The sequence below is a fragment of the Gekko japonicus genome, unplaced genomic scaffold (genome assembly GCF_001447785.1).
Source record: "Gekko japonicus isolate JY-2015 unplaced genomic scaffold, Gekko_japonicus_V1.1 scaffold1123, whole genome shotgun sequence".
Taxonomy (NCBI): domain Eukaryota; kingdom Metazoa; phylum Chordata; class Lepidosauria; order Squamata; family Gekkonidae; genus Gekko; species Gekko japonicus.
In genome coordinates, this window is record NW_015165858.1 from 273,725 (window position 1) to 297,573 (window position 23,849).

Below are 23,849 nucleotides of genomic sequence, written 5' to 3' on the forward strand. Positions count from 1 at the left end.
CCCGACAAGCCATCTAAACCTACTTTTTTTCCTTCCAGCTTGAATGCACTTGGATCAGATTCTAACCACAGCTCCTCCAGAGGAATCTATGGACCAGGCAGTTCCTCATCACGATCCAATGCAGGGAGCCATAAGCAATGCAATTCAACAGCAAACCTACACAGCAATAGAAATTCAGTTGAGGCCGAGACTGTGAAGTTTAAAAACAGTCCCAATGTTGCTAGCAGGACTTCCACGCAGACAGGATCTGCGCAGTCAGTGAACAGAGCAGGTTCCCTCTTCCTGGACTCCAGTGCTGCAACTCAGAATCATGCAGCAAGCAGGAAATCCAGGGGGGCAAAGCAAAGTCAGCAATCAAACCAGCAGCATGCTCCAGTCTTACTAGAGCAACAGTCACCACCGCCACCAACAGTGCCTCAGCCACAAGATCAGCAGACTGAAAATCCCCTGACACAGTTGCAGCTTCCCAGCCCTTCACATTCAGAGTGTGTCAGCAACACAAGGCACAGCTCAGAGGACTCTGACCTTGCTGGTCTTATAGAAACCATGGACAAAGACTTTGATCACCCAGAATCCCCTTCCCCAGATGTGTTTACAGAGCAGCCCCCATCTCCAGTAGCAAAAAATAAAGGTAATAATAAACTCCTGCTTTACTCAATGAATTCTCTCTTTCGGAGAAATGTAAGTGTGCCTATAAAGCTGCAGTTGCTCAGTGAACATCCACTTCCTCTTTCACCTCTCTAATCAGATCTTTCCTTTTGTACCATTCTTAGATGTGCATAGATGAACAAAATTCTACAGAATACATATTTCACTAAGACTTTCCGAATTAATATGCATCTTTTCTTTGGCACTAATAATCTTGGCTGCTTGATGAAGTTGGGAGATAAGTGTCAGCTAGCTTTTATGCAAAGTAGTGGGGGGGACACTTCTGGTCTTTCATTTTCAGGATTGTCTGCCTCAGAAGGTTGGTGCAGGCTGTGCTTTATGCGGCAGTCATGTTTGCTGCAAAGTGCTTCAGTGTTTCTTGCATACAAGAATACAATACAAGTGGTTGCTACTTTTATTTTTGATGCTGCAGTCGCAACGGCTTCTAAAATGTACATCATAAAGTAAATGTGATTAGAGAGGACTTGGAGAAAAAAGTTCAGATGGAACAATATTGTTAAAGTGTTTTCATGTGGATGGGTTTAGACTAATTTCTGCAAGCAGTGCGACTCTTGTTAAGCCTAATCAACAATTCTGTGCCAGAGGATCATGTCTTACTTTACAGAATGAATCAGGAAATGTTCCTGAAAGGAACTGTAACTTGGGAGTGGTTTGTCCACATCTGTTTGCAAGAACTGTAACTTGGGAGTGTTTTGTCCACATCTGTTTGCAAAGAGGGTAGAGGTATACAGGGAATCTATTCTTGTGACCGTCAGACTAGCGAAAATGCCCTACTTCTTGTTGTGTGTTGATTGGGGAAGCAGGTTCACCTGGATTCCTTCAACATATGCAGTAAATCACTTCAGGTTTGGTCCTGGTCAGTGTGTTCAGTCCTGCTTCTTTACTTAGTAGGGTTGCTGGGCCGAACTGAGCAACCAATGGGAAGGATGGGGAGGGGTGATGTCAGTGACATCACTTCATCACTTCCAGGTACAACCCAGAAGTGACAATCGGTGGCTCTAGGACTCATCGGCACCTACCCTCTCCTAGAGCTACCCATTGTCATTTCCGTGACGCGCGCTTGTGCAGAGACTGGCAGCAGTTTTTCTCAGAGTGGCAGCCAGCAACAGGTACTACCTGTGGGAGGCCTTCTGCCATAGCGGGAGGTCTGGCAACCTGATCACTTAGGGCCTAACTATACACAATGCCTTTTTTCTGGGTATGTCTCATGGTCAGGTTGGCAGAGGGGGCTGTGTGTTTCCCAGATACATGAAGGCCTAATTCAGCTCAGGACAGTGGGGAGAAGGGGCTTAGACCAACCCAGGTGTCATTTCCCCAGTTGCAAATGGCTCCAGGGAGCAATGGTTTGCCTTACTGGGGAAACTTATTGGGTACTGAGGAACTCCATGTCAAGGACAAATAGTCACTCCATGGGGCTGTTTCAGGTCAGGAAAACCATGAGGGGGAGGTGTAAGCCCTTGCTTCTTGTGCACTTAGTGGTCCTAGTCTGAATCGGGCCCATGCACACCTGGGAAGTACAGAACTCCCAGACCACATCGTTCAATCCAACCTGATGTATCTGGGGAAAATACAGTGTCATGCAGCATAGATTTTTTAGGTATGTCCAAATCTGCTGTAGTGGCCACCTGTGGTCAAAGGTGCAAGAAGGCAGCCGTGAGCAGTTTAAAGATCTTTTGCTGAGTGGCATTGAGAAAGGAGGGGTATGCCAGGCAATGCCATGATGGCAGAGTGGCCTCTGGTGGGCACCTGCCTGAACTGATGCCCTCAGGCAGTGTGGTTTTTTTAAAAAAAAACAACATTTATTTTCAAGTTTTTACAGTACAAGTATACAATAGTTAATACATATTATTTTCTGGAGATTCTTTAGACATTTGTTTCAAACCATTTATCTAGTTTTTGCCATCTTTTTTTGAACAAAATTTCGTCTTTTGCCAACAGTATCATATTTAATTTGTCCATCTCTCTTATTTCCATAATTCTAGTAATTAACTCCTCTCTACTTGGTATTTGTTCCGATTTCCAGCATTTTGCTAAGAGAATTCTAGAGCTAGTAAGAATATACAATATCACACATGTATCGTTAAATTTAATCCCTTCTGGAAGGATATTAAGTAAGTATACTTCTGGGTCCAACTTCAAATCTATTTCTACAATTTCTGTTATTAACTTATGTACTCTTCTCCAAAATTTTACTACCTTCTCACATCTCCACCATACGTGAAAGTAAGAGCCCACATTTTTTTTTACATCTCCAACAGTTTCCCGAAGCCTTTTTATAGCATTTTGCTACTTTGTCTGGCGACCAATGCCATCAATAATGCATTTTAAAGATATTTTCTTTGTACGAAGTAGCCTTTAGCAATTTTATTGACTTCCAAGCTTTGGACCACTTTTCTATACTTATTTCCTGGCCGAAGTCTCTCATCCAGGTCTTCATGCTTGGTTTTATAGTTTCATCCTTCGTCTCTTCCTTTAGTAGAAAGTTATACAGTTTTTGTATTAATTTATCTGATGTTGAGAGCCAGATTTTGTCTAATTCTGTCTTTAGTGTTTCAAAGCCTCTATTTTTGTCTTTAGCAAACCTGGATTTTAACTGGTTCTTTTCCCAGATTGTTAAATTGATGTTTAGTTCTTGTAAAGTCTCGAAGGATTTTAGTTCTTTTTCTTTCATTAATAGTACTTCATAACTGACTTTCTTATCTTCACTTAGTAGATTCGGCAGGATAAAGGCTTCCAATGATGCGACCCATCCTGGGATCTTATTGTAAAACTTTCCTTTTATATTTCTCCAAGTTTTAATTAGTGCGCCTCGAAATATATGATTGTGGAAGTGTTTTTGTATCTGCTCTTTGTCATACCATACATAGGCATGCCAGCCCATGTATAGGTCATGACCTTCGAGTTTTAGGAGTCTTTCGTTTTTTAATAGTATCCAATCCCTTATCCATCCCATAGCTGCAGCGTTATAATAGAGTTGCCAGTCCGGAATGCCTAGCCCACCTCTTTCTTTTTTATCTCTTAGTAGTTTTAGTTTGATCCTTGGTCTTTTAGCTTGCCAAATAAATTTTCTTGTTATTTGATCTAGTTCTTCAAAAAGTTTATTGTTTTTCAGAATTGGAATAGTTTGTGCCAAGAACAAAAAGCGTGGTAAGATAGACATCTTTATCGTGGCAATTCGGCCCATAAACGAGATGTGTAACTCTTGCCACTTCAACAAATCTCTCTTAATCTCTTCTAATAGGACTTTATAGTTATTATCGTATAGTTGAATGTTTTTATTTGTTATCGTAATTCCTAGGTATTTTACTTTATTCACTACCTCCATATTTGTAATTTGTTGTATCTTGTTTATTTCCTTCCTGTCACAATTTTTTGTCAAGATCTTCGTTTTCTTGATATTAATCTTTAGACCTGCTATTTCCCCGTATTCTTGTATTTGTTTCATTAAATGTGTAACAGATATCATTGGTTCTTCCATTATAAAGACCAGATTGTCGGCGAAAGCTTGCAATTTATATTGTTCCTTTTTAACTTTAAGTCCCAGGATATTTTTATCACTTCTCACCATTTCCGTTAGTGATTCTAGTCCAAAAATGAACAGAAGGGGTGAGAGGGGGCACCCCTGTCCCTCAGGCAGTGTGGTTGACTGGAGGCGCCTAAAAGAAAGCAAAACAACTTCACATTTGCTCTGAAACTTTAGATCTAATATTTGGGATATGATTTAAAGTTCAAAAGAAATGTGGTCCTTCAGCAGTGGGGTACTGTGGTGGTTCAGTGGCATGCGGGAGAGACTTAATGGAGTAATCTGAAATAACCAAGGAGACCTGGGTCTGAGTACCCACTCTTCCATGGAAGATTGCTCGGAGACCAGGGTCATACACTTTCAGCCGAACCTACCTCACAGGTTTGTTGTGATAATAACATGGAGGAGAGGAGAATTGTGTAAGCTGCTTTGGGTCTCTACTGTGAAAAAAAAGGCAGGATATAAAGGAACCAAATAACACTTCCAAGGAAACCAGAACTAATAAAAATAGTCCTCAAGATTGGGCAAAAAGAGTGCTGCTAGAGTCTATTGTATATTCCGGGGGGGGGGGGGGGGAAAAACAAAACAGCAAAACACAGGTATGTTGGAATGTTGCTTGTTAGCTGCACAAGGCAACCTGTTCTGAAGAGAATTACACAAGCCTTCTCAGCAGAAGCAGATACAAAGCTTTTGCCAGAGTATTATGGAGATCTGTCGGTAGTTGGCAGCTGATTTCAAACACAAAGGGTGGAGAAGGGGGTGGCAGAACAAAGTCTGAATCCAGTGGCACCTTTAAGAACAACAGTTTTATTCAAAGTCTAAGTTTTCATGTGCAAAGCACACTTCAGACAAATGGCATAAAATCTCTTCAAGGGACATTTACCGGAAAAAAAGATGGTGGGGGGCAGCCATTGCGAGGGGCCACTCAGAGCCAAGATGCATGTGCAGAGTTAACAAAAATATATGAGAATGAATCTAGAGTCCAGCAGTATCCCCAAGACAAACCAAGCTCAACCCTGTGTACATGGGAGAACAGAGACTCCGCAAGTGTACACTTCTTCACATACATTGAAACAGATTTCCTCCAATATTACTGCAGGTGGAGGGGTTGTTGCCAGAAAGAGCTGATTAGAGTCAAGTAACTGAGCAATAAATATAGCTAAGATTGGAATAGCACATATAGTAGGACATGTAAATAGCAGCAAGTTGGCACATAGATATAATAAAGGAGTTAACAACAAATATGAGAACCAAGTTTGAGTCCAGTGGCCTATGTAAGACTTAACAAAGTTTAATTTCTGGGTATAAGTAAGAACAGAATGACTTAGTGTTATAGTGAGATAAGAAGCCAATATCTCTGTTAAGCCCTGGGGGTTCCATTGTCCTGAGTGTTCTCTGGGTAGCCTCAAATACTTGCCTGCAGGCTTTGGTGTCTCAAATTACCTCATCTTAATTGTTATACCAAATACATTGTGTTGTTGGATATTTTGGAACAGTAATCCAAATTCTTTTCTCTGTTCAGTAATTTCATCTGTGGAAAGCCTTGTCTCTGATTTCACAACTTTAGGGAAGTCTTGGGGAATGTCTGTGCTTCTTTCAGCTGGTCTTCTTTTGTAGTGAAATGAAGACACTTAAAAACAATGGGCAGAGGTTTGGGCACACCAGTATCAAGTCTTATGCCCCATGTGTGGTAGGTTCACTGTTAGAAGATGAGGCTCTGGGCAGATCAAAAGAGTTCCCATGAGTGCGTGTCCAGAAGGCCTGCCACAGCCCTGCCCTCTGGCTTATACAGGCAAGTCTACAAGCCTAAAGTTCTTGCAGTGATCACTTCTCTCCGTGATTAACACTTTAGCTTTTGGGCCGTCTTCCTGGTGCTGGAGATTTTCAGCTGTCCTGTTTTCATCTAACCTATCTCTCAGGATAGATACAGGGCTCAAATGTAGAGAAATTTAAATTGGCCATCTCTGATCTTATAGATCAGAGCTTCAATGTTTATTGTGACAGAAAAGGATAGTCTCAATGTCTTCAGAGGCAGCTGTTTTAGATGGGCCTTGCAGTGATTGGTGATCTCGCTGGATAGTTAGTTTTACTAGCCGGGGTGTACAAAAATCAGCCAGAGTCCCTTGGCAAAGCACAGCACTAAAGGAGGCCTTTTCCCCCAATGATTTTAACAGGTTATCAACAAATTTGGGGTCTGAAGTTGTCTGCTGGTTTCCCCTTTTCACAATAGAAGCTCAAAGCAGAAAGTTTTTAAGCACTTTGTTGATTCTTGTGGAACACAGCCTTTGTGAATAGTTTTAGGAAATGTTTAACTGAATAGCATATTTTGCAGCATTTAATCTCAAAATTCAGGCTTTAAATCTGCTTAACTAACAAAGATGTGCTACGGAATTTTGAAGAGTACATGAGGCTGAGACTTTATCTGGAAAATGGTATAATAAAAACAGACAAACTTATTTCTAGTATCTTGTTGTGGAGTAACTGATCGAGACATGGATCCTTAGTACCTTCTGAGCCTTTTCATTATTTTGTGTCATTTATTTGGCATTTACATGCTTAAGGCTAATAAGGGATTTCTTGATTGTGTAGTAGTTGGCCAGCTCTTAGTTACCTTTCAGCACTTTGTAGCCCCCCCAAAAAAGCATGTGCATCAGTGGCCAGTGTCTATAGAGCACAACATGAAGTTAGTAAAGTCCAATGGGTTTGATGCCACTGACATGAAAATACTATGAAGTATAAAAAGGTGCTAAAATTATGCAAAAATTAAGTGAAGTTTGAGGCACAATGTACCAGGAAACTTTTTTGTGCAAGCTTGTTGCAGCGTACTAGCCAACATTTGTGGGCTCACTCTAGATCCTGTTGGAGAGATTCCTCGTGGATTTTGCCCCAGGAAAAGCACTGTGATGGAAGAATGTTTTTTTACCTCACTAAATCTGACACAAATTATAGCTGTTACTAATTTGAAGCTGCCTTTATCACTCCAGGGAAAGGGAAACCATTTCAACGTAAATCTAAGCCCCAGAAGAAACGGGAAGAAAAGGAGCGAAGAGGAAAGGGAAAACAGCAAGAAGATGAACTGAAAGATTCCTTAGTGGATGATGACAGTTCTTCAACAACCACGGAAACCTCCAATCCAGACACAGAAGCACTTCTGAAGGAGGTAGAAAGTTTTACAAAGGGAAGTTTTGCATAGACCAATGAAAGGAGAAAATAGGACCTTTGTCCAGGACCTCCCTGGGATCCTGAGAAACAGTGCTGACAGTGGCATTTAGTTGACCTTTTTCGTGGTACTTTAATGGTGTGTTAGTTGTTATTCCATAGTAAGTGGCTTGTTAACCACATTCCACAAGGTGACTGTACCATTCCGTCTTCTGAATGGTGTGCTAGTAGTGTGTCTAAAAGTTATGAGGAAGTTTATGCTGAAGTCTCTCAGCCTGCAGGTTTGTGGGTCTGTACCTTTTTCTGGTTTCTGCTCATTCTGTACTTGAAATCTGCCAGGCCAGGATTGCTTTATGAAAGGTCTCCTGACTGATCCGTTTCACTAAAAAAGGGAAACTTGTACATTTGTATGCTAAATTTGTTCTAGTGACAGTTAATGACAGTCAAGATGTATTGGGTGGCCTCACTCAAGTTAGTTTGGAACTCTTCTGGCTGGTATTCAAATGGAGTGAGTTTGTAGCAAACATCATTGCTTTAGACAGTGTGACATCCTCCTTAATGGGGAAACAGGTTGTCTCCTTGCCTACAATTCTGTTTTGGAATGCAACTTTTCATTCACCATTCTTCTTTGGTTTTGTTGCTTGTAGGAGCCAGAAAAGCAAAAGGGAAAACAACCAATTCCAGAAAAACAGGAAAATGAAATGCTACAAGTAAAGCAGAAAAGCAAAAAGTCAGTTATCAAGAAAGAAGTCCCTGCAGATGTGAAATCCAAGTAAGCAAATAATTCCAAATTTCAAGCCTCCAGAGCTAAATGTTGGATTGAGGTGGCTACCAGCAGGCAGACTTGAGATTGTCAGTCACCTCTATGAAGCGTGCCACCCATCTGTACTTCTATTGTAGCAAGACTCAGGGGAAGAAAAAGAAGAGTTGGTTTTTATACCCTGCCCTTCACTACCCAAAGGAGTCTCAGCAGCTTACAATCACCTTCCCTTCCTCTCCCCAGAACAGGCACCCTGTGAGCAATGCTCTCTCTAAGCTGTGGAGTCTTGTGAGCAAAAATTCTGCTTTGTGAGGCATCAAAGTTGTGAGCGAGCGGTTTGGCTTCTGCGTAAATTAGTTTGCTCTGGAGCCATCCTTTCTGAGCTAAGACAAGAATGTGTGAGCCAGAGGCTCAAAACTGTGAGCTAGCTCACATGAACACTGGCTGTGAGTAGGTGGGGCTGAGAGAATTCTGTGACTGGCCCAAAGTCACCCAGCAGGCTTTGTGTGGGAGAGGAGTGGGGGATCAAACCCGGTTCTCCAGATTCGAGTCCGCCGCTCTTAACCACTACACCACACTGGGAGTGAAATGGTGCCACTTAGGTGCTGTAAAAAGTGATGGTTTGTATGAGATGAAGATAAAGGAGGTAGTGAATTATGGAGAAGTATGCAGGATTGTAGAAGTGTCTCTCTCTCTCTCTCTCTCTCTCTCTCTCTCTCTCTCTCTCTCTCCTCTCTCTCGTAGCTATGAGAGAGAAACAACGATCCAAGCCAGGCTCTTCTCCATTTGCTTTGTTTGGACACTCTGAATTAAAGCTGAGGAAATCAGATCTGGAAGGACAGGGACTGCTGTTGATCTGCCATGTGCTTGATATACTCAAGATGTTCTCTCAGTGGTCAGGTTGCTATAAAGAATAACTCTGTCGTACGTATTTATACTTTTATTTTAGTTCCTGTGAGATACCGTGTCCTCCCTTGCTGGAAAATAAACAGCACAAAAGCTTTTCAACTAAGCTGGCTGCCCGGCATATGTTAGCAAATGGGTTCAAGCCAAGAAACCTTCAGAAAGCGAAAGGTATGTTTTAGTAAGTCTGGTGTTGGTTGAGCCAGAGTTCTGAAACTTTGTTTTCCTCGGTCCTTCCTTAATGGCTTTGTTTGTGAGTCTGAAGAGCTCTTGCCTTACCAGCCGGTGTGCCACATGTGCCCTTGTTTGTTTGTTCCCTGTAGGTATCAGTACAAAGCTGATGGACAGCAGGCCATCTTCACTGGCAAAGTTTTTCTCTAGTGGCTGCGGTCAGGAGCTGGGAAATACCAGCAGCTCAGAAGGGGAAAAGGACTCTCCTCCTCCAGAGTGGGATTCGGTGCCAATTCATAAAGCAGGAAGTTGTAAGTATTTATAGTGCCCCCCACCACCACTAAGGTGACTAAGCTTAGGAGCCAAGGGATAAAGGGTTTGAATTCTGTGGCAAAGGATTTTATTTCCCCTTGTTTTCGAACCCAGTCACAAGCCAGCAGAACAGCATAGGATTGTCACAGCTGGCACAAAGCAAAGGGTTTTTTAAATCTTCTCTTCTCCCCCCCCTCCCCCCTTCTCTTTATCAAGAGGCAGGGAACAGGCACAGGTTGGGCATTCACTGAGTCTCTCTTATTCTGAGAAGAAGCGCTTGAAACAGTAGAAACTCAAGACCCACCGCCAATCATTCGGGGGGGGGGTGTATTATCTGAAGGCTTAGAGGTGTGCAAGAAAAAAAGATTCAGTGTTTTTCCTATTCAGACCCAATTTTTTTTGGTGAATACCAAATTTCCCAGTACCAATACCGGTATAGTATTCAGAGTCGGAAAATATTCGGTATTTCCGAATATATTCAGGTCTGATATACCCACTGGGAGGGAAGGGAGAGTGAGAAGCCATGTTGAAATGCTTTCCCGTCTCTCCCCCAGCCAGCAGCCACTTCCACTGGTCAGTTTCCCTCCCTGCCAGTTGTCTGTTAGGTTTAGGCCATTTAAACCTAACAGCTGGAGAGAGAGAGAGAGAGAGAAGGCATTTAAACATGCCTTCCCTTTCTTCCCCCAGGCACCCCACTGCGGGGGGGGGAGGCTGGGGAAGGAGAGAGAGAGAGAGAGAGAGAAGGCCTTCCCTTCCAGCCATTGAACTGGTCAGTTTCACTCCCCTGGACTTGGAAGGGAGGGGAGTGAAACAGACCAGTTTAATGCTGGAAGGAAAGGGAAGGCATCTTAACTTGCCTTATCTCTCTGACTTTCTTTCCACAGCCGGGAGTCTGGGGAAGGACAGACAGAGAGGTGGCATGTTTAAATTCCTTCCCTTTCCTTTCCCAGCCACCCCACGGTGGGGTGGGGTGGGGTGGGAGGCTGGGGAAAGAGAGAGCGAGAGAGTGTGAAGGCATGTTATATACAGATAGGGTATTTGGGGGGGGGGGTAATTCATTTAGTTTGATTAAGCCAAATGCACACCCAAGACCCACCAGATCAGCTGCGACAATTCCCCCATGTGGCAAGAGATAATCCATGAACATGGGGCCTTTTCTGGATGGAGAGGCACCTCCTGGACTCCAGTTAGACTGCCGGAAAGCAGCCTTCCTCTTCTGGTGCTGGCGCAATCTGTCCTGGCCCGAAGCTTCAGGAAGGGAAGGGGCAGTATCTGTAGGCAAGGAGGTACAGGGCTGGGGGCCCTACTCAAGCTGACTCTCTACAAGATTCCAATTTTCAGCATAGTGCAGACCAAGGAGGATGTACAGAGGCTAGAGACCTGAGTAAGACTAGGCTGCTCAAGTACATCTTGGAAATGCTGTCAATTCAACTGGCTAAATAGGCTGAAACAACAAGAGCTGTTATCTAAAAGTGAGCCAGCATTATAGCCAATTTTTTGTTCCTGAAGTTCCCTTTTGAACTGAAGCACACTGGGGTATAAAAAAATAGTTATATATCACTTTTAAAAAATAAATAAATCACTTTTATTCTATACTGGTTGAGCCTTTTCCAGCTACACACAGAAACCTCCTTGTTTAGCAGTCAGAGAACTGAAATGTGTGCTGGTCACATGGCGTCACATTTGAAATACATTGTGTTGCTCCGTTCTCTGTTCTCACAATGGGAGGCTGAACTGGCATTGGAATAGATCTTTTTCAGGAAACGTAACATAACTATGTAAAACTGGTCTTGTGCACTGAAGCCGTCAAGGATTAAAAATAGTATCGCTTTTAATTGTCCAGCTAGTGACAGCCTTTATAAGCTGTCCCTGCAAACCCTCAGCGCAGATGCTTTCTTGAAACAACGACAGACCTCACCAACGCCTGCCTCTCCATCACCTCCTCCTGCGTCATTGGCCTTTGTACCACGGAGCACTTACAGCAGTATTGTGAACAATTGCAAGTAAGTTCTGGTGGCTGCTGCCTTAACCGAGGACAAATTCCTGAGGCAAAAAACTTGTTACTATTTCTGCCATTATAAAATGCTTTTCTTTTCTTCTTTTTTGCATTTTAGACTCCTCTTTAAATTCTTTCCATTAATTTTATTGCCCTCTGTCCCTCACTTTCCAGCAGAGCTCTAGGAAAGAGTAAGAGTCCAGCAGCACCTTAAAAACATACAAAATTTGTGGCAGGATATGAGCTTTCATGCCCATGAAGTGAGCAGTGACTCACGAAAGATCATAGCCTGCCACAAATTTTGTATGTCTTTAAGGTGCTACTGGACTCTTGATCTTTTATGCTGCTACAGCTGGTTCTTACCTATAAAGCCCTACATGGTCTGGGTCCAGCCTACCTGAGGGACCACCTTACCCCGTATGTTCCCCCAAGAGCACTACGGTCTGGGGCCCGAAATTTACTAACTGTACCGGGCCCCAGAGATGCTAAATTAGTCGCTACAAGGACTAGGGCCTTTTTGGTGGCGGCCCCTGCCTGGTGGAATGAGCTCCCGGAGGACATCCGGGCCCTACGGGACCTGATGCAGTTCCGCAGGGCCTGCAAGACGGAGCTCTTCCACCAGGCTTTCAAGTAAGGGGCCGCCGCCTCCCGCCCCCCCCCATTATATTGCCATCAGGGGGGGTGGAAGAGGCCCTAGGAAGGGAGGAACATCGGAAACACTGGAATGTTTGAACATCTTAAACATCTTAACCATCTGAACGAATGTTTGAAACCATCAAATGACGTTGGGGAACCTTTATTGGACCGCCATCTTTTTTCTTTTTTTTCCTTTTTTTTCTTTTTTGGACTTTTTTGGACACTTTTGGAGTCTCTGGGTGTGCAGTTTAATGAGTATTTTAAATTTAAATTTAACTTTGTATTATGATGGGTTTTAAATGTATATCTTTTTTAACTTTGATAAGCTTGTTTTATTGTTGCAATATATATTGCCTGTTAGCCGCCCTGAGCCCTACGGGGAAGGGCGGGATATAAGTTTAATAAATAAATAAATAAATACAGATGGACTAGCATGGCTACCCATCTTGATATATCAGCAGAGCACCATGTGAGAGGAGCCTTTTGGGATGGGCACATGAGGCCAGAGGGATTGCTCTGTATTTTTAGACCAGTCTCTAGCTTTAGCAGGTGAAAAACTATGTTTGTGCAGTTCCATCTTCCACAGCTGGTGCTGGAACCCCAGGGTACATGGGGACTCAGGATCTCCGTGCTGAGCTTTATGCTGTTTTACAAAATCCCCGTGGTAAGGAGAACTTGCAGGATTTGGCTTTTTAAAAACAAAACAACAGCCCCACACACACACTAAACTCTTTCAGCTCTGCTGTGAACCAAATAAAAGATGCAGTTTCAGTAGAACTTAGAAGAGTGTTGGCATGGCTGGCCAAAGGTTGCGTCTAAGGATCAATATTCCTTAATATGACAATGGAGAAATCGTTATCAATTAACTGCAGTAAGTATGAGCTATGAAGATAATTATTCCAGGGCAAGGGTGAGATTCTTCTCAATAATGCTTTCGGATTCAAAAGTGAGAAGGAAGAACTTAGTAGTTCCAGTGCTGGGCGCTGGCCATCTTAGGACAATTCCAGGCAGTCTTCCAAAAGAGGACTGAACCTTCTTGACCGAGACCATTTCTGCCGTAGTGAAATTCCCCACATTGATGTTTTTAAAACTGCGCGTTCTGTGAAATTTTCTGCAGTAGGTTTTTCCTCACCAGGCGCAAACCCAAAGTTTTCTCCTTCTTATCCCCCATGTTTTTGGAACTGCTAAAATGGGGGTTTCCAAAACCATTGGGTAAGAAGACTTCGGGTTTGTGCCTGGTGAGGAAAAATTTACTGCAGAAAATTTCACATAACCCAGTTTTAAATACGTCGACCCAGGGAATGGTCACTACTGTGGAAATGGTCTATGACAGAAGGGCCCTCCCATCCAAGTTCTTTCCCCTGCTTTTTTGTGGAAAGAGAAGTACTAGCTTCACTGCATGCAGTTCTCAGGCCTCCCTTGGATCAAACCAAGTCTTGGAATTGGATGGTTTCCTATCTAGCAATGAAAAGAAAAAATGATTTAGGGCAGTCTTCCTATCACAGACCTCAGAACCGAACAAGAATTGGGACTGGCACGGCAATGGGTATGCCCTGGAACTGGGCATATGGGTGGTTTGAGTGTGTGTGTGTGTGTGTGCGCTGAGCAGGGCCTACACTTGTTGCCAACCTCTGTAAAAGAAGGGACTGCCACCAAAAGGAGATGTCCAGTGTGGACAGAGATGGCCAAACCCTCATGTAATTTCAGAGAGGTATGTGTGAGCTTTAAAAAACTGTATCCCTTTGTTTTGTTTTTGTTGTAGTGAACCAAAAAGCAAGTTGCTCAGTGGTGCCAAACATAAGGTGGCCAAGGCAGCCTCACTGCCTGGCAGGAATGGAAACCCTACATTTGCTGCTGTAGCTGCGGGTTATGACAAGAGTCCAGGTAACACACACACACTTAGAAAAGCTATTACTGTCCTAGAGGGTATTTACAGCATTGTTTCTTGTTTTGCTCAGTTTAAATTTATTGTTACAGGTGGGAGTGGCCTAACAAAGCCTTCACCGCTTAAAACTGAGGCTACTGGCAGTATGAATATGTCACATACAGCTGTTGACAGTGATGGCTCGGACAGGTAACTTGTCTGTCTAAAATAGGAAGCACTATTGAGCAGCGTATGAGTAAAGACACCCTGAGTAGAATGTGGCAGTTAAAACTAGGGGTGTGCAAAAAAACAAACAAACCCAAAACCCGTGGGGAGTAAACTCCAAAGGCGTTTGAAGGGCTCACAGTCCCTTCAAACACCTCCAAGCAGCAAATTCGCCTGGAAGGCATTTAAAGGGACTGTGAGCCCTTTAAACACCTCTGGAGTTCACTCGCCATGGAGTCGCATGGCTTAGGGAAGGCATTTAAAGGGACTGTGATCCTGAATATTAAGGAACTATGATCCCAGCAGTCCCGAAAATCCCGAATATTTTTGGAATTTTCAGGGCTTGGCCATTTTGGATAGCTGAAATTAAGCCCCAATCATTAACCAGTTTAAAAATACTGGTAAGTTATTTTTCGGATATTTTTTTGGCTCGGTTTATACCAAATGCACACCCCTAGTTAAAACCCCACAACTCGGCAGAACAAAAAACATTGTTTCTTCTGATCACATGACACTAAAAGGGAGAACCATAATTTTGCTTTGTTGTAAACTAATTCACTTTGCTGAGGCTGAAGATGTTGACTGTATAACCTGTCTGCTCTTTCTCACGTATCAGTTCCACTGGCCCAGGCATAATCCATTTTAGCTTAAATTGCTATGGTTTTAAAATTGTTTTCATTTCCAAATAGTTGATCTTTTATGTTTGGTTGGATATTGGTGGTGGTCACACTGAAGTGACCTTGCTAACAACAATATTTTCTCTCCTGCTTAGTTCTGGTTTGTGGAGTCCTATAAGTAATCCTGGTAGTCCAGATTTCACACCCCTCAACTCATTCTCAGCATTTGGAAATTCTTTTAATTTAACTGGAGGTAAGTAGTATGCTGTAGAGTAAAAAAAAAAAAATACAATGCAACAATGTAACCGGGAAAATAGCTTTTAATGTTTCTTGCATGAATAGTTTTTAACAAATATGGAGTCAAATCATGGGCTGCTTTCTGGTGGTGGGAGTTGACCTCTGATTCCTCTCCAACCCCCGCTGCAGGCCGTTCCTCACTGTTCTTCATAGTGATCTGCCATCCCAGGAACAGCATTTTGGAGGGTTCATTTGGCCATGGAGTGGGGACAAGGAGGCAGGAATGTTCTGTTCTGCAAATGGAAGTTCCTTCCGCTGATGAAAAACAACTTCTTTGTGAGGCTCCCCCTCCCCCAAGATGGTCTCCCTGCCATCCACCATCCCACCACCAAAGAGGACCTCTGGCCTCAGATTTGGGAAGGAGAGGGGGTTCCGGCAGCTGGGCCCTCTTCCTTCCCCAGACTTGTTCTCTCTCTCCCTCTCTCTCTCTCCCACTCTCTCTTTTATAGGATTACCTGGCCTGTCTCCAATCCCCTTCCACCTGGGAGACCATAAAAGGGAAGGGAAGCCTGTCCCATTCTGGCCTTCCCCACGTCCGAGCCCAGCCTTGCCTACTGACCGTGCCCCTCCTCGCTGCTGCCGGGCTCCCTGCCTTTCCTTGGCTGTGTCAGAGTGACCTGCCTCTGGGTCCCAGCCTCCTCCCTCTCCTGGCTTTCCTTGCATGGGTGAGGATGGGCCCCAGATGTCCTCAGCTCAGGCAGCCGGGGCAGGGTCGAGTCAGGAGGAGGCATTGGCTCCCGACGCTTTGTACTCAAGCCATTCTATCTTGAGGTTTCCAAGCTTGAACTGTTTATATTCTTCCCAACCCTTTTTAAAGGCCTTGGGGTAGGTCACAGTCTTATTGAGGCTTTGAACTTTAATCAGCTAAAACTTTGGTTGGAAACAATTTTAAAGAGTGAGGTTGAGAGTCAGGGAATACAATACAATGTTTCATTCCAATGGTGAAGTGACAGCATTCAGTTTAAGTATTTTATGCTTCTTTTAGTATTTCAGAGATTTGGATGATATTTGTAATTGTTGGATTTCCGTTTACTATTTTGTATATTAATTCCAAAAAATTGTAAATTATCCTTGATGTCCATATAGTAAAAAAACCATACACATCTGTTTTATTTAAGGGTTTTTTTTTAATGGTGGATGAACTAAGATGTCTTTGATCACTGAACACCCCCAGTGCTTCTCATGTTGGCTAGGGTGACAGTGACCTTGTCCAGGGCCAATAAATGACATGGTTGAGAGGGGAGTTCTAAAGCCAGAGGCCAAGCACAACACTTTTAACTACTGTGTCACACTGGCCCAAAGAACTGGAGAGAAGATGTTCAGATCACTCTTTAGTTATTAAGAGAAGCCAAATATGGGAATTTCAGCTAGCAGTGTTTGTCTCAGTTTTGACAGACAACAGCAAAACCTTAGCGGTCTAGACTGGCAGTATTCAAGCAGGTTCCTGAGGGAAGAGTTTGGCAACAAATGGCCTATGGAGAAAAACAAGGGCTTAGACTTGGGCTGATTCTCCATTGGCTTTTCCCTCCATTGTTTTATGAAACCCACGTTGGGACAGAAATTCCCCTGTGCATTGCATGCTGCTGTCAATTTGATTATCGGGTTTTATGGTAGCTTCTGCATAGATTTATGGCTGTTCAGGGGCGTACGGCGTTGCCCCAAGGTATTTGAGTGTGGTTTTGAGCTGCACTTTTTCCTCCCCGTTGAGAAGATGTGGAGCAAATGCTAGATGCAGAATCGCCCTTGGAGTCAAACTGAGTCAGTCCATGGGCAGGAAAGAATGAAGGGCTCTGTGCCTGCCTTGCACTTTGAAATCCATTAGTGCCTCATGCTGGAAAGAACTGGCAATCTAATCTGTGCTGAATAGGCATCTCTTGTAGCAGCATATACAAACTTCATTTCTGTATGAAATAGACAAGAAGAAACCAAGGGGGGGAAAACACTGAACCTAACAATGAACTCCAAAACCAAGCAGAGGTTAGTGAAAAGGAGGGCCAATATTAAAACCTTTCCATAAAAGATAAAAAGAGGTACATGTATTTATTAATAATAATAACAAATTTTAAAACATATATAGCGGCCCATTTACAACCAATGTAAAGGTCATACATATGTGGCAAGATGGTTAATAATTATTTTCACATACACACAATCAGAAATATATACAAAATATAGATTCAATGAGGACCATAAAGTAAATTGTTCAAAAGTAAAATCACCAGGCACAAGGTAAATATGCACATAAGACCATCTTGCCACATATGTATGACCTCTGAGGAAGGCCTATTTGGCCGAAACGCATAAGGTCAACTTTGTAAGCCCTTGATATTGTTATATTTTATATACATTAGTTGTAAATGGGCCGCTATATATGTTTTAAAATTTGTTATTATTATTAATAAATACATGTACCTCTTTATCTTTTATGGAAAGGTTTTAATATTGGCCCTCCTTTTCACTTTTGCTTGGTTTTGAAATAGACAAGAGCCTTTTTCTTCTCTGTGTAAATAGACTCCCCCCCCCCTTTTGATACAGAACTAAAAGCAGGACTTGGATGGCCAGGATGGAAGCTACCAAACTTTGCTCTGGCTGTCTGCCCTGAAACAATACGACATACATTCCTCCACTGTTGCGCGAGTGATTTACAGTGGGCTAGAGCATTCTGCCAAAAATTGCAGTGAGGTCTATTTTAGTAACAAAAAGCTTGCCTTCAGAACTGCCTCTCCAACTAAAATGTAGGTATATAAGCAGGCAGGGTTGGAGGAATGCTCTCCTATGCTTTGGTGTTTGTATTTTTATGGGGGCATTTTATGGGGAAATAAAAAGCTTATCCCACCTTATAGATAAGATTTTTTTCCCCACAGCCATCACGCTAGTGTTCTCTTTGTTATTGGCAGTCGTTGCCTCCTGCAACACAGTAAATGATGGCAGCAATAAAACAAGAGGAACTTGCTGATTGCAGAGCACCCCTTGCCTTCAAAGATTAATGCTTCCATTTAAATTGTTATAGGAAATTAAATCTCTCGGCAAACAACTGTAGATGAGACATGAATGGTTTCGAATAAGAGAACAGATAACGGTTTAGTTAGCAAGTGTTAGAAAGTTCAGAGTCAGTCCTAGCCATTAAGTCTTGTGGCACCTTAAATTAGTAATTAAAAACAAAGTGTTTTTGTTCTCAACAGACTAACACAGCTAGCCCCATAGAATTTATTACATCTGAGTTTGTTAGAGTTGGTCCTACATTAAACATAAAGCTTTATTGGGCAGTGAGTGTTCAAAGCCTACCAAAAGGCATTACAGTTCTTCATAAAGGAAGAAGCACACCCTATATGGTTCGATGGGACTTCTGCATGTGTGGCACTTTTTAACTTGGCTGTAGTAGAGGCATCATCTTGCCTTTGATTGGAGATCAGCAATGCTTGTGAAACTGTGCCTGTTCAAACACAGTTCAAACACAATAACGTAAAATCTGTATTGCGTATGACTTATTAATATAATGCTGCTGTTCATTTTATCTATAGGAAATCTTGTTTCATGATACTGCATTGTAAATGTTTCTTATTCCCATTCCTTGCCCCTCCAATGCAGAAGTTTTCAGCAAACTTGGGCTGTCACCGTCGGTTTATGGTCAGGATGTTCAGCGAAACTGGAGTGAGTTTAGTGCTGTTCCTTCATCCATCTGGGACTCTTCAGCTGCAGACAGGACACCTTCCTGGCCCTCAAGTTCTGGATCCCCGACTCACACAACTGCAGTAAGTCTACTTCACATCCCCAGCCTGTTGACACCCTTGCTCATATGACTGAAGAAAGAAACAGAGAGATGCACTCTGAACTACTGGTCTAAATATGGCTGCAGTCGAAGGGAGGGGGAGAGACTGTACAGATTTCTTTGGACTGTGGTTTTGACTAGGTTTCCATTTTAAGTAAATCCTGCATAAAAGTTCTTCTGGTATTCAGTCTTTACCATTTGGACTCGGATAGTGATGCGTTGATTTGCCCAATGCTGTTAGCTTTTGTCCATAGCTAAAGGGGTGCCTTAAAGCCCAAGTTTTCTAGCTGTACGCTCTTGTCCCCCTCTGATGTTGTGCTGATTCTACATTACTTTTGTTTATCACAGTCCTGGCTCACTTATTTCTCTAACCCATCCCTCTCAATTAAGGTGTGTTACACTATCAGTATATCAAGATATACTTGAGCAATTGATAAATTGTGAGACATTTTGGAGGATATTAATTAATAGAGTCACCATAAGTCAGACATGACTTGATGACCCATAACGCAACGTGTCAAGGTACATTGGTATGTCTACTCTGATGAGCAGCAGCTCTCCCAAGATCTTGCACAGAGGTCAACCACATCCCCTGTTAACTGACCATTTTAACTGGACCTGGTGGGGATAGAAGTAGCTCTAGCATCTAGCCATGGCCCCACTCCTCGTTGTAGTCCAGTGATCTGTGTGTCAGTAATGAAAATTACATTGCAGCCCATGCGTGCACCCAGGACATCTTTACTGTCTGATCCTTCACAGTCCTACAGTGGTTCAAAACAAAAATCCTCCTCCCAGTGTCTGTCCATAATGTCACTAGTTAAGCTGCCTTCTAGTGATCTTGTAGCAAAGTCATTATATTCAATTGCTCTTCCCCAGTGTTCAGATCTGTATTCACCTCTGCAGCTACTCTCCTAGGTAGAACATTTCTGGCCTTTTCCATTGTAGCACAGCATGCTGGGAAGCGTGAGTCTGTAGCACATCTGTGGGTTCTAAACCCCCAAGATGGGAGACCTCCAAGGAATACCAGAGTGGTGACGCAGAGGCAAGCCATGGCAAACCACCTCTGTACGTCTCTTGCCTTGAAAACCCCACAGGGTGGCCGCAAGTCAGCTGTGACTTGACGGCATTTTCCTCCGCCATCACCCATCCAAGCAGCCATTTTTATTTATTTTGTAAGCAGCAATAATATAAGTTAATGTCCAGGACTCTGAAGGATTGGGTTATCTGTGTGTTCTCTCAGTGACTTAGAACTGTTCAGAGTGAAACCAAGATGCAGGATTCTAGGACGTTTATATTAATTCCCCTCCACTTTTTGTCTCTTTTTATAATCCAGTCTATCCTTGGCAACCCGAATGGCCTGTGGTCTGCCAGCACCACTCCATTCAGCAGTTCCATTTGGTCGAGTAACCTGAACAACACCCTTCCTTTCAACACTCCCACTAATACATTGCCAGATATCGATCTGGGGAGTGAACATCCTCCTCCACCACCTGCTGCTGCCCCAGCAGTTAGCAATCCTGGAGACTTGGGACAGGCCTATAACCCTTGGCGAATATGGAGCCCTGCAATTGGAAGAAGAAGCTCAGATCCTTGGTCTAACATGCATTACCCACATGAAAATGGAAATTAAGCGAAGCAAAAGGACTCTTGTCCAGATCTGATCATGGTAAATTTCGTAATATGCCAAATCCAGGAACATAATTCACAAGCAGTTTGCTACCATTCCTCCCCCTTGCTCCACCCCCTTCCCCAAACATCATTACAAGCCAGTGATACATTCATCTCATGCTCCTCTTCAAGTTTATCTGCAATTATGGTAGTGTGAGATTGCTGATCTGCTTGGAAAAATTTGGATGGAGTCAACAATGATTCATCGGAGGCCACTGAGTCTTGGTTCTTTACCATCTGCCCTTTAATATTTTTTTTTAACAAAAACCTGGTTAAGACCCATAATGCGGTGATTTTTAAATACCACGCTTGGTTTTTAATTTTTGTTTCCAGTATTATGCTCCAAAACATAATTTTAAAGAGCACTTTGTGCTAAAAATGCAGAGTATTTTTTTAAAAATAAAGCTGTCTTTGTTTAAAGGCTCTACGAATGTAAAAATCTAGGAGCAAAAATGGCTGAATGTAAGAGCATTTTGTTCAAACTATACATTTTATGTGCTGTTTGTACATTTGTAAACCTGAATGCATTTTTAAGTTGAACTGAAATGTGCATAGCCAAGACTTGTGAATAAAACAAGATTCCTTGTGCTTTTCTTACCGATACAACTTTGAGTTGTACTTGAAAAATAAATGATGCTTTTTTTCAATTGTGTTGTTTTTCTGTGACTTCTTGTGGTGTGTCTGCAAGTTAAACCTTTGACAGATTATTTTTATAGGCTTGGATGTAGCAGTATTAGTTGTAATCAGTAGGCAGCCTTATTTCTAGTCATAAAAGATTTTTGTACAGGGGAAAACTGTCCATCCTGGGCACATTTGCTACAGGAGCAACTGGACTATAGTGAACTTTATGGAAGCACGCTGCACAGGAAAACATTGTATAAAAATAACCATGCCTTGTATGTCTCTTAAATGCCAGGTACAGTGCTGACAGGAGACCCGGTGACAGCTGCTGCAGTACATCTATTCTACTGCTGAGTCACCACAGCAAAACTCCACACATACCCTGTCTGCGTGGTGTTTGTAGCAGTCCAGCCCTGTGTCCTTTTGCTGTAATAGGTTCTGTGTGAAATAGAGGCTACATGCTAAGCCTTAGCAAAGTGCTTCAAGAGAGCACTATAACTGGGAATGACGGTAACAGTCCAAGACACTGAAAGATGGATCATCTGAGTAAAGTGAAGGAACCATATGCAAAGAACTTCCACACCTGAAGGTAGAATCTGGTGGGCTTCCAAAGTGATCAGTGTGTGTGCATCGGTGATGCCCGGCCATGGTACCCAATGATGTCCTGTAGTGCCCACTCGCTCCTTCCCCAAGGCATCCCCTCATCAAAGCAAAGAGCCTTTCCTGTATTTCCTCTCTCACTGGAGCTGGAAGTGCTTCAGAAGAGCATCACCTTTAGAGCCAGTCTGGTGTAGTGCTTATGATGAGCAGCGGACTCTAGTCTACAGAACCGGGTATGATTCCCCTCTACATGCAGCCAGCTGGGTGACCTTGGGCCAGTCACAGGGCTCTCAGCTCCACCTACCTCACAGGGTGTCTGTTGTGGGGAGAGGAAGGGACGGTGATTGTAAGCCACTCCGAGACTCCAAGTGAAGGGTGGGGTATAAATCCAATTCTCCTTCGTGTCTGCAGAAAGCACCTGTACATCAGCAGCTGTCTGCATGATAGGAAAACTGGAACCTCCTAACTTCTGTGGATGGAACATGTTGAGATTGGACACCACAGCCCTTTTATGGCTTTTTGGGGCCCACAACCTCTCAGTTTCAAATCTGCCCACAGGCTCAACAAGGCTGGGGTCCGCTGGTTTTCATTAGTCATGGGACCATGTTTAATCATTTGCTGATAAATTGAGAAGGCTTTGTTACAAATAACAAGTGTGAAGTTCTGCAGGGTGGAGCTCAATAAATGCATTATTTTTTTCTTTAGGTTAAAGTGTTAAGACCTGATAGTAAATACACAAATTATGCAAGACACATCTGATTTCTAATTTTAAATATATGTACACACACACACACAAAATACCATTCCTTGGCAAGAATCACGTCAAAATGGGGCATTTGTTGTCCTACTACAGTGACTGCGTACAAATGAAGATCGAGCCTCACGGCAGAGAATTAAGAGGCTTGGGTGTCCTCCTTGACTGCAAGAACTGTGTGCTAAGCAAAGCGGAAGTATAAAACGGGTACCTCAGGCAGGATCTTGGAGAGGCAGCATAAAAGTGTTCTAAATAAATGAATAATAAGCTGCAGGCTTGCTGCCTGAAATTTGGCTGATTTAAAATTGGTGTCTTCCCCACTGTACAACATTTTCTACCCCTGTGCACCTCTTCCTCTCTCTGCCAGCTTTCCTTTAGCTGATTCCTTTCTTACCTCCTCTTTATTCCTTTAAAAGTGTTCCCTCCAATGATCCCTTCATAGGAACCCTGGCATCTCCTGGCCTGCCTTCTCTGGCCCTTTTCCTTGGCCCTGGCGGCCTCCGTTCTTCCTTCCCTGTGAAACAGGGTGGCTCAGCCCTTGACTCCCGTCGCGCCTATTTTAGTGTAGCAAAGTTAAAAGCAACACAGGAACACAAGTCTTTGCATTTGGAGGAGGGCAGGGAGCTGTTCCAGTTGGCAGCAGAGGAGAGGACCCAAAGCAATGGGCTTAAATTACATGCAGAAAGGTATCGGCTGGATATTAGGAAAAACTTTTTCACCGTCAGAGTGGTTCAAAGGTGGAATCAGCTGCCTAGAGAGGTGGTAAGCTCCCCTTCACTGACAGTTTTCAAGAAGAGGCTGGGCGAATATTTGTCAGAGATGCTTTAGGCTGGTCCTGCATTGGGCAGGGGGTTGGACTAGAACTAGATGGTCTGTGTGGCCCCTTCCAACTCCATGATTCTATGTATGCTGCTGTCTTTCCAGATCCCTTCTGCAAGGCCTTTTTATCATGAGTGCTGATTAAATACCAAAATACTACTTCAAACCCACTAAATTCACTACATAGACTTAATGTTTTGTTGTGAAACAGAACAGTCTCTGTTGTTTTATACAGTGCTAATCAGTGTGCAGGGGCTGCAGTGGCTCAGAGGTTAAGACACTGGGCTGCAGACCAGAAGGTCGGTCGCTCGGCAGAAGGACCCGAGTGCTGCATGACGGAGTGAGCTCCCGTCTCTGGCCCCAGCTCCTGCTGACCTAGCAGTTTGAAAGCAAGAAATTGGAAGTAGATAAATAGGTACCACTTGGGTGGGAAGGTAACAGTGTTCCGTGCGCCTCAACATTTAAGTAATGCTGGCCACATGACCA

At 43.2% G+C, this 23,849-nt stretch overlaps 1 protein-coding gene across 2 annotated transcripts in view; it reads left to right on the top strand.

Annotated features, from left to right (window-relative positions):
* The window catches only part of TMEM131 (transmembrane protein 131), a 110,301-nt gene extending 89,101 nt beyond the window's left edge, over positions 1-21,200 (top strand). For both annotated transcript variants that reach the window (XM_015411202.1, XM_015411203.1), the window contains exons 31-41: positions 39-631; positions 7,177-7,352; positions 7,999-8,123; positions 9,061-9,185; positions 9,338-9,496; positions 11,341-11,500; positions 13,892-14,013; positions 14,107-14,203; positions 14,991-15,088; positions 18,721-18,884; positions 20,235-21,200. In XM_015411202.1, the coding sequence (XP_015266688.1) occupies positions 39-631; positions 7,177-7,352; positions 7,999-8,123; positions 9,061-9,185; positions 9,338-9,496; positions 11,341-11,500; positions 13,892-14,013; positions 14,107-14,203; positions 14,991-15,088; positions 18,721-18,884; positions 20,235-20,531 (2,116 nt within the window). In that variant the 3' untranslated portion in view covers positions 20,532-21,200. The remainder of the gene's footprint in view (positions 1-38; positions 632-7,176; positions 7,353-7,998; positions 8,124-9,060; positions 9,186-9,337; positions 9,497-11,340; positions 11,501-13,891; positions 14,014-14,106; positions 14,204-14,990; positions 15,089-18,720; positions 18,885-20,234) is intronic.
* The last annotated feature ends 2,649 nt before the right edge of the window (positions 21,201-23,849 follow it).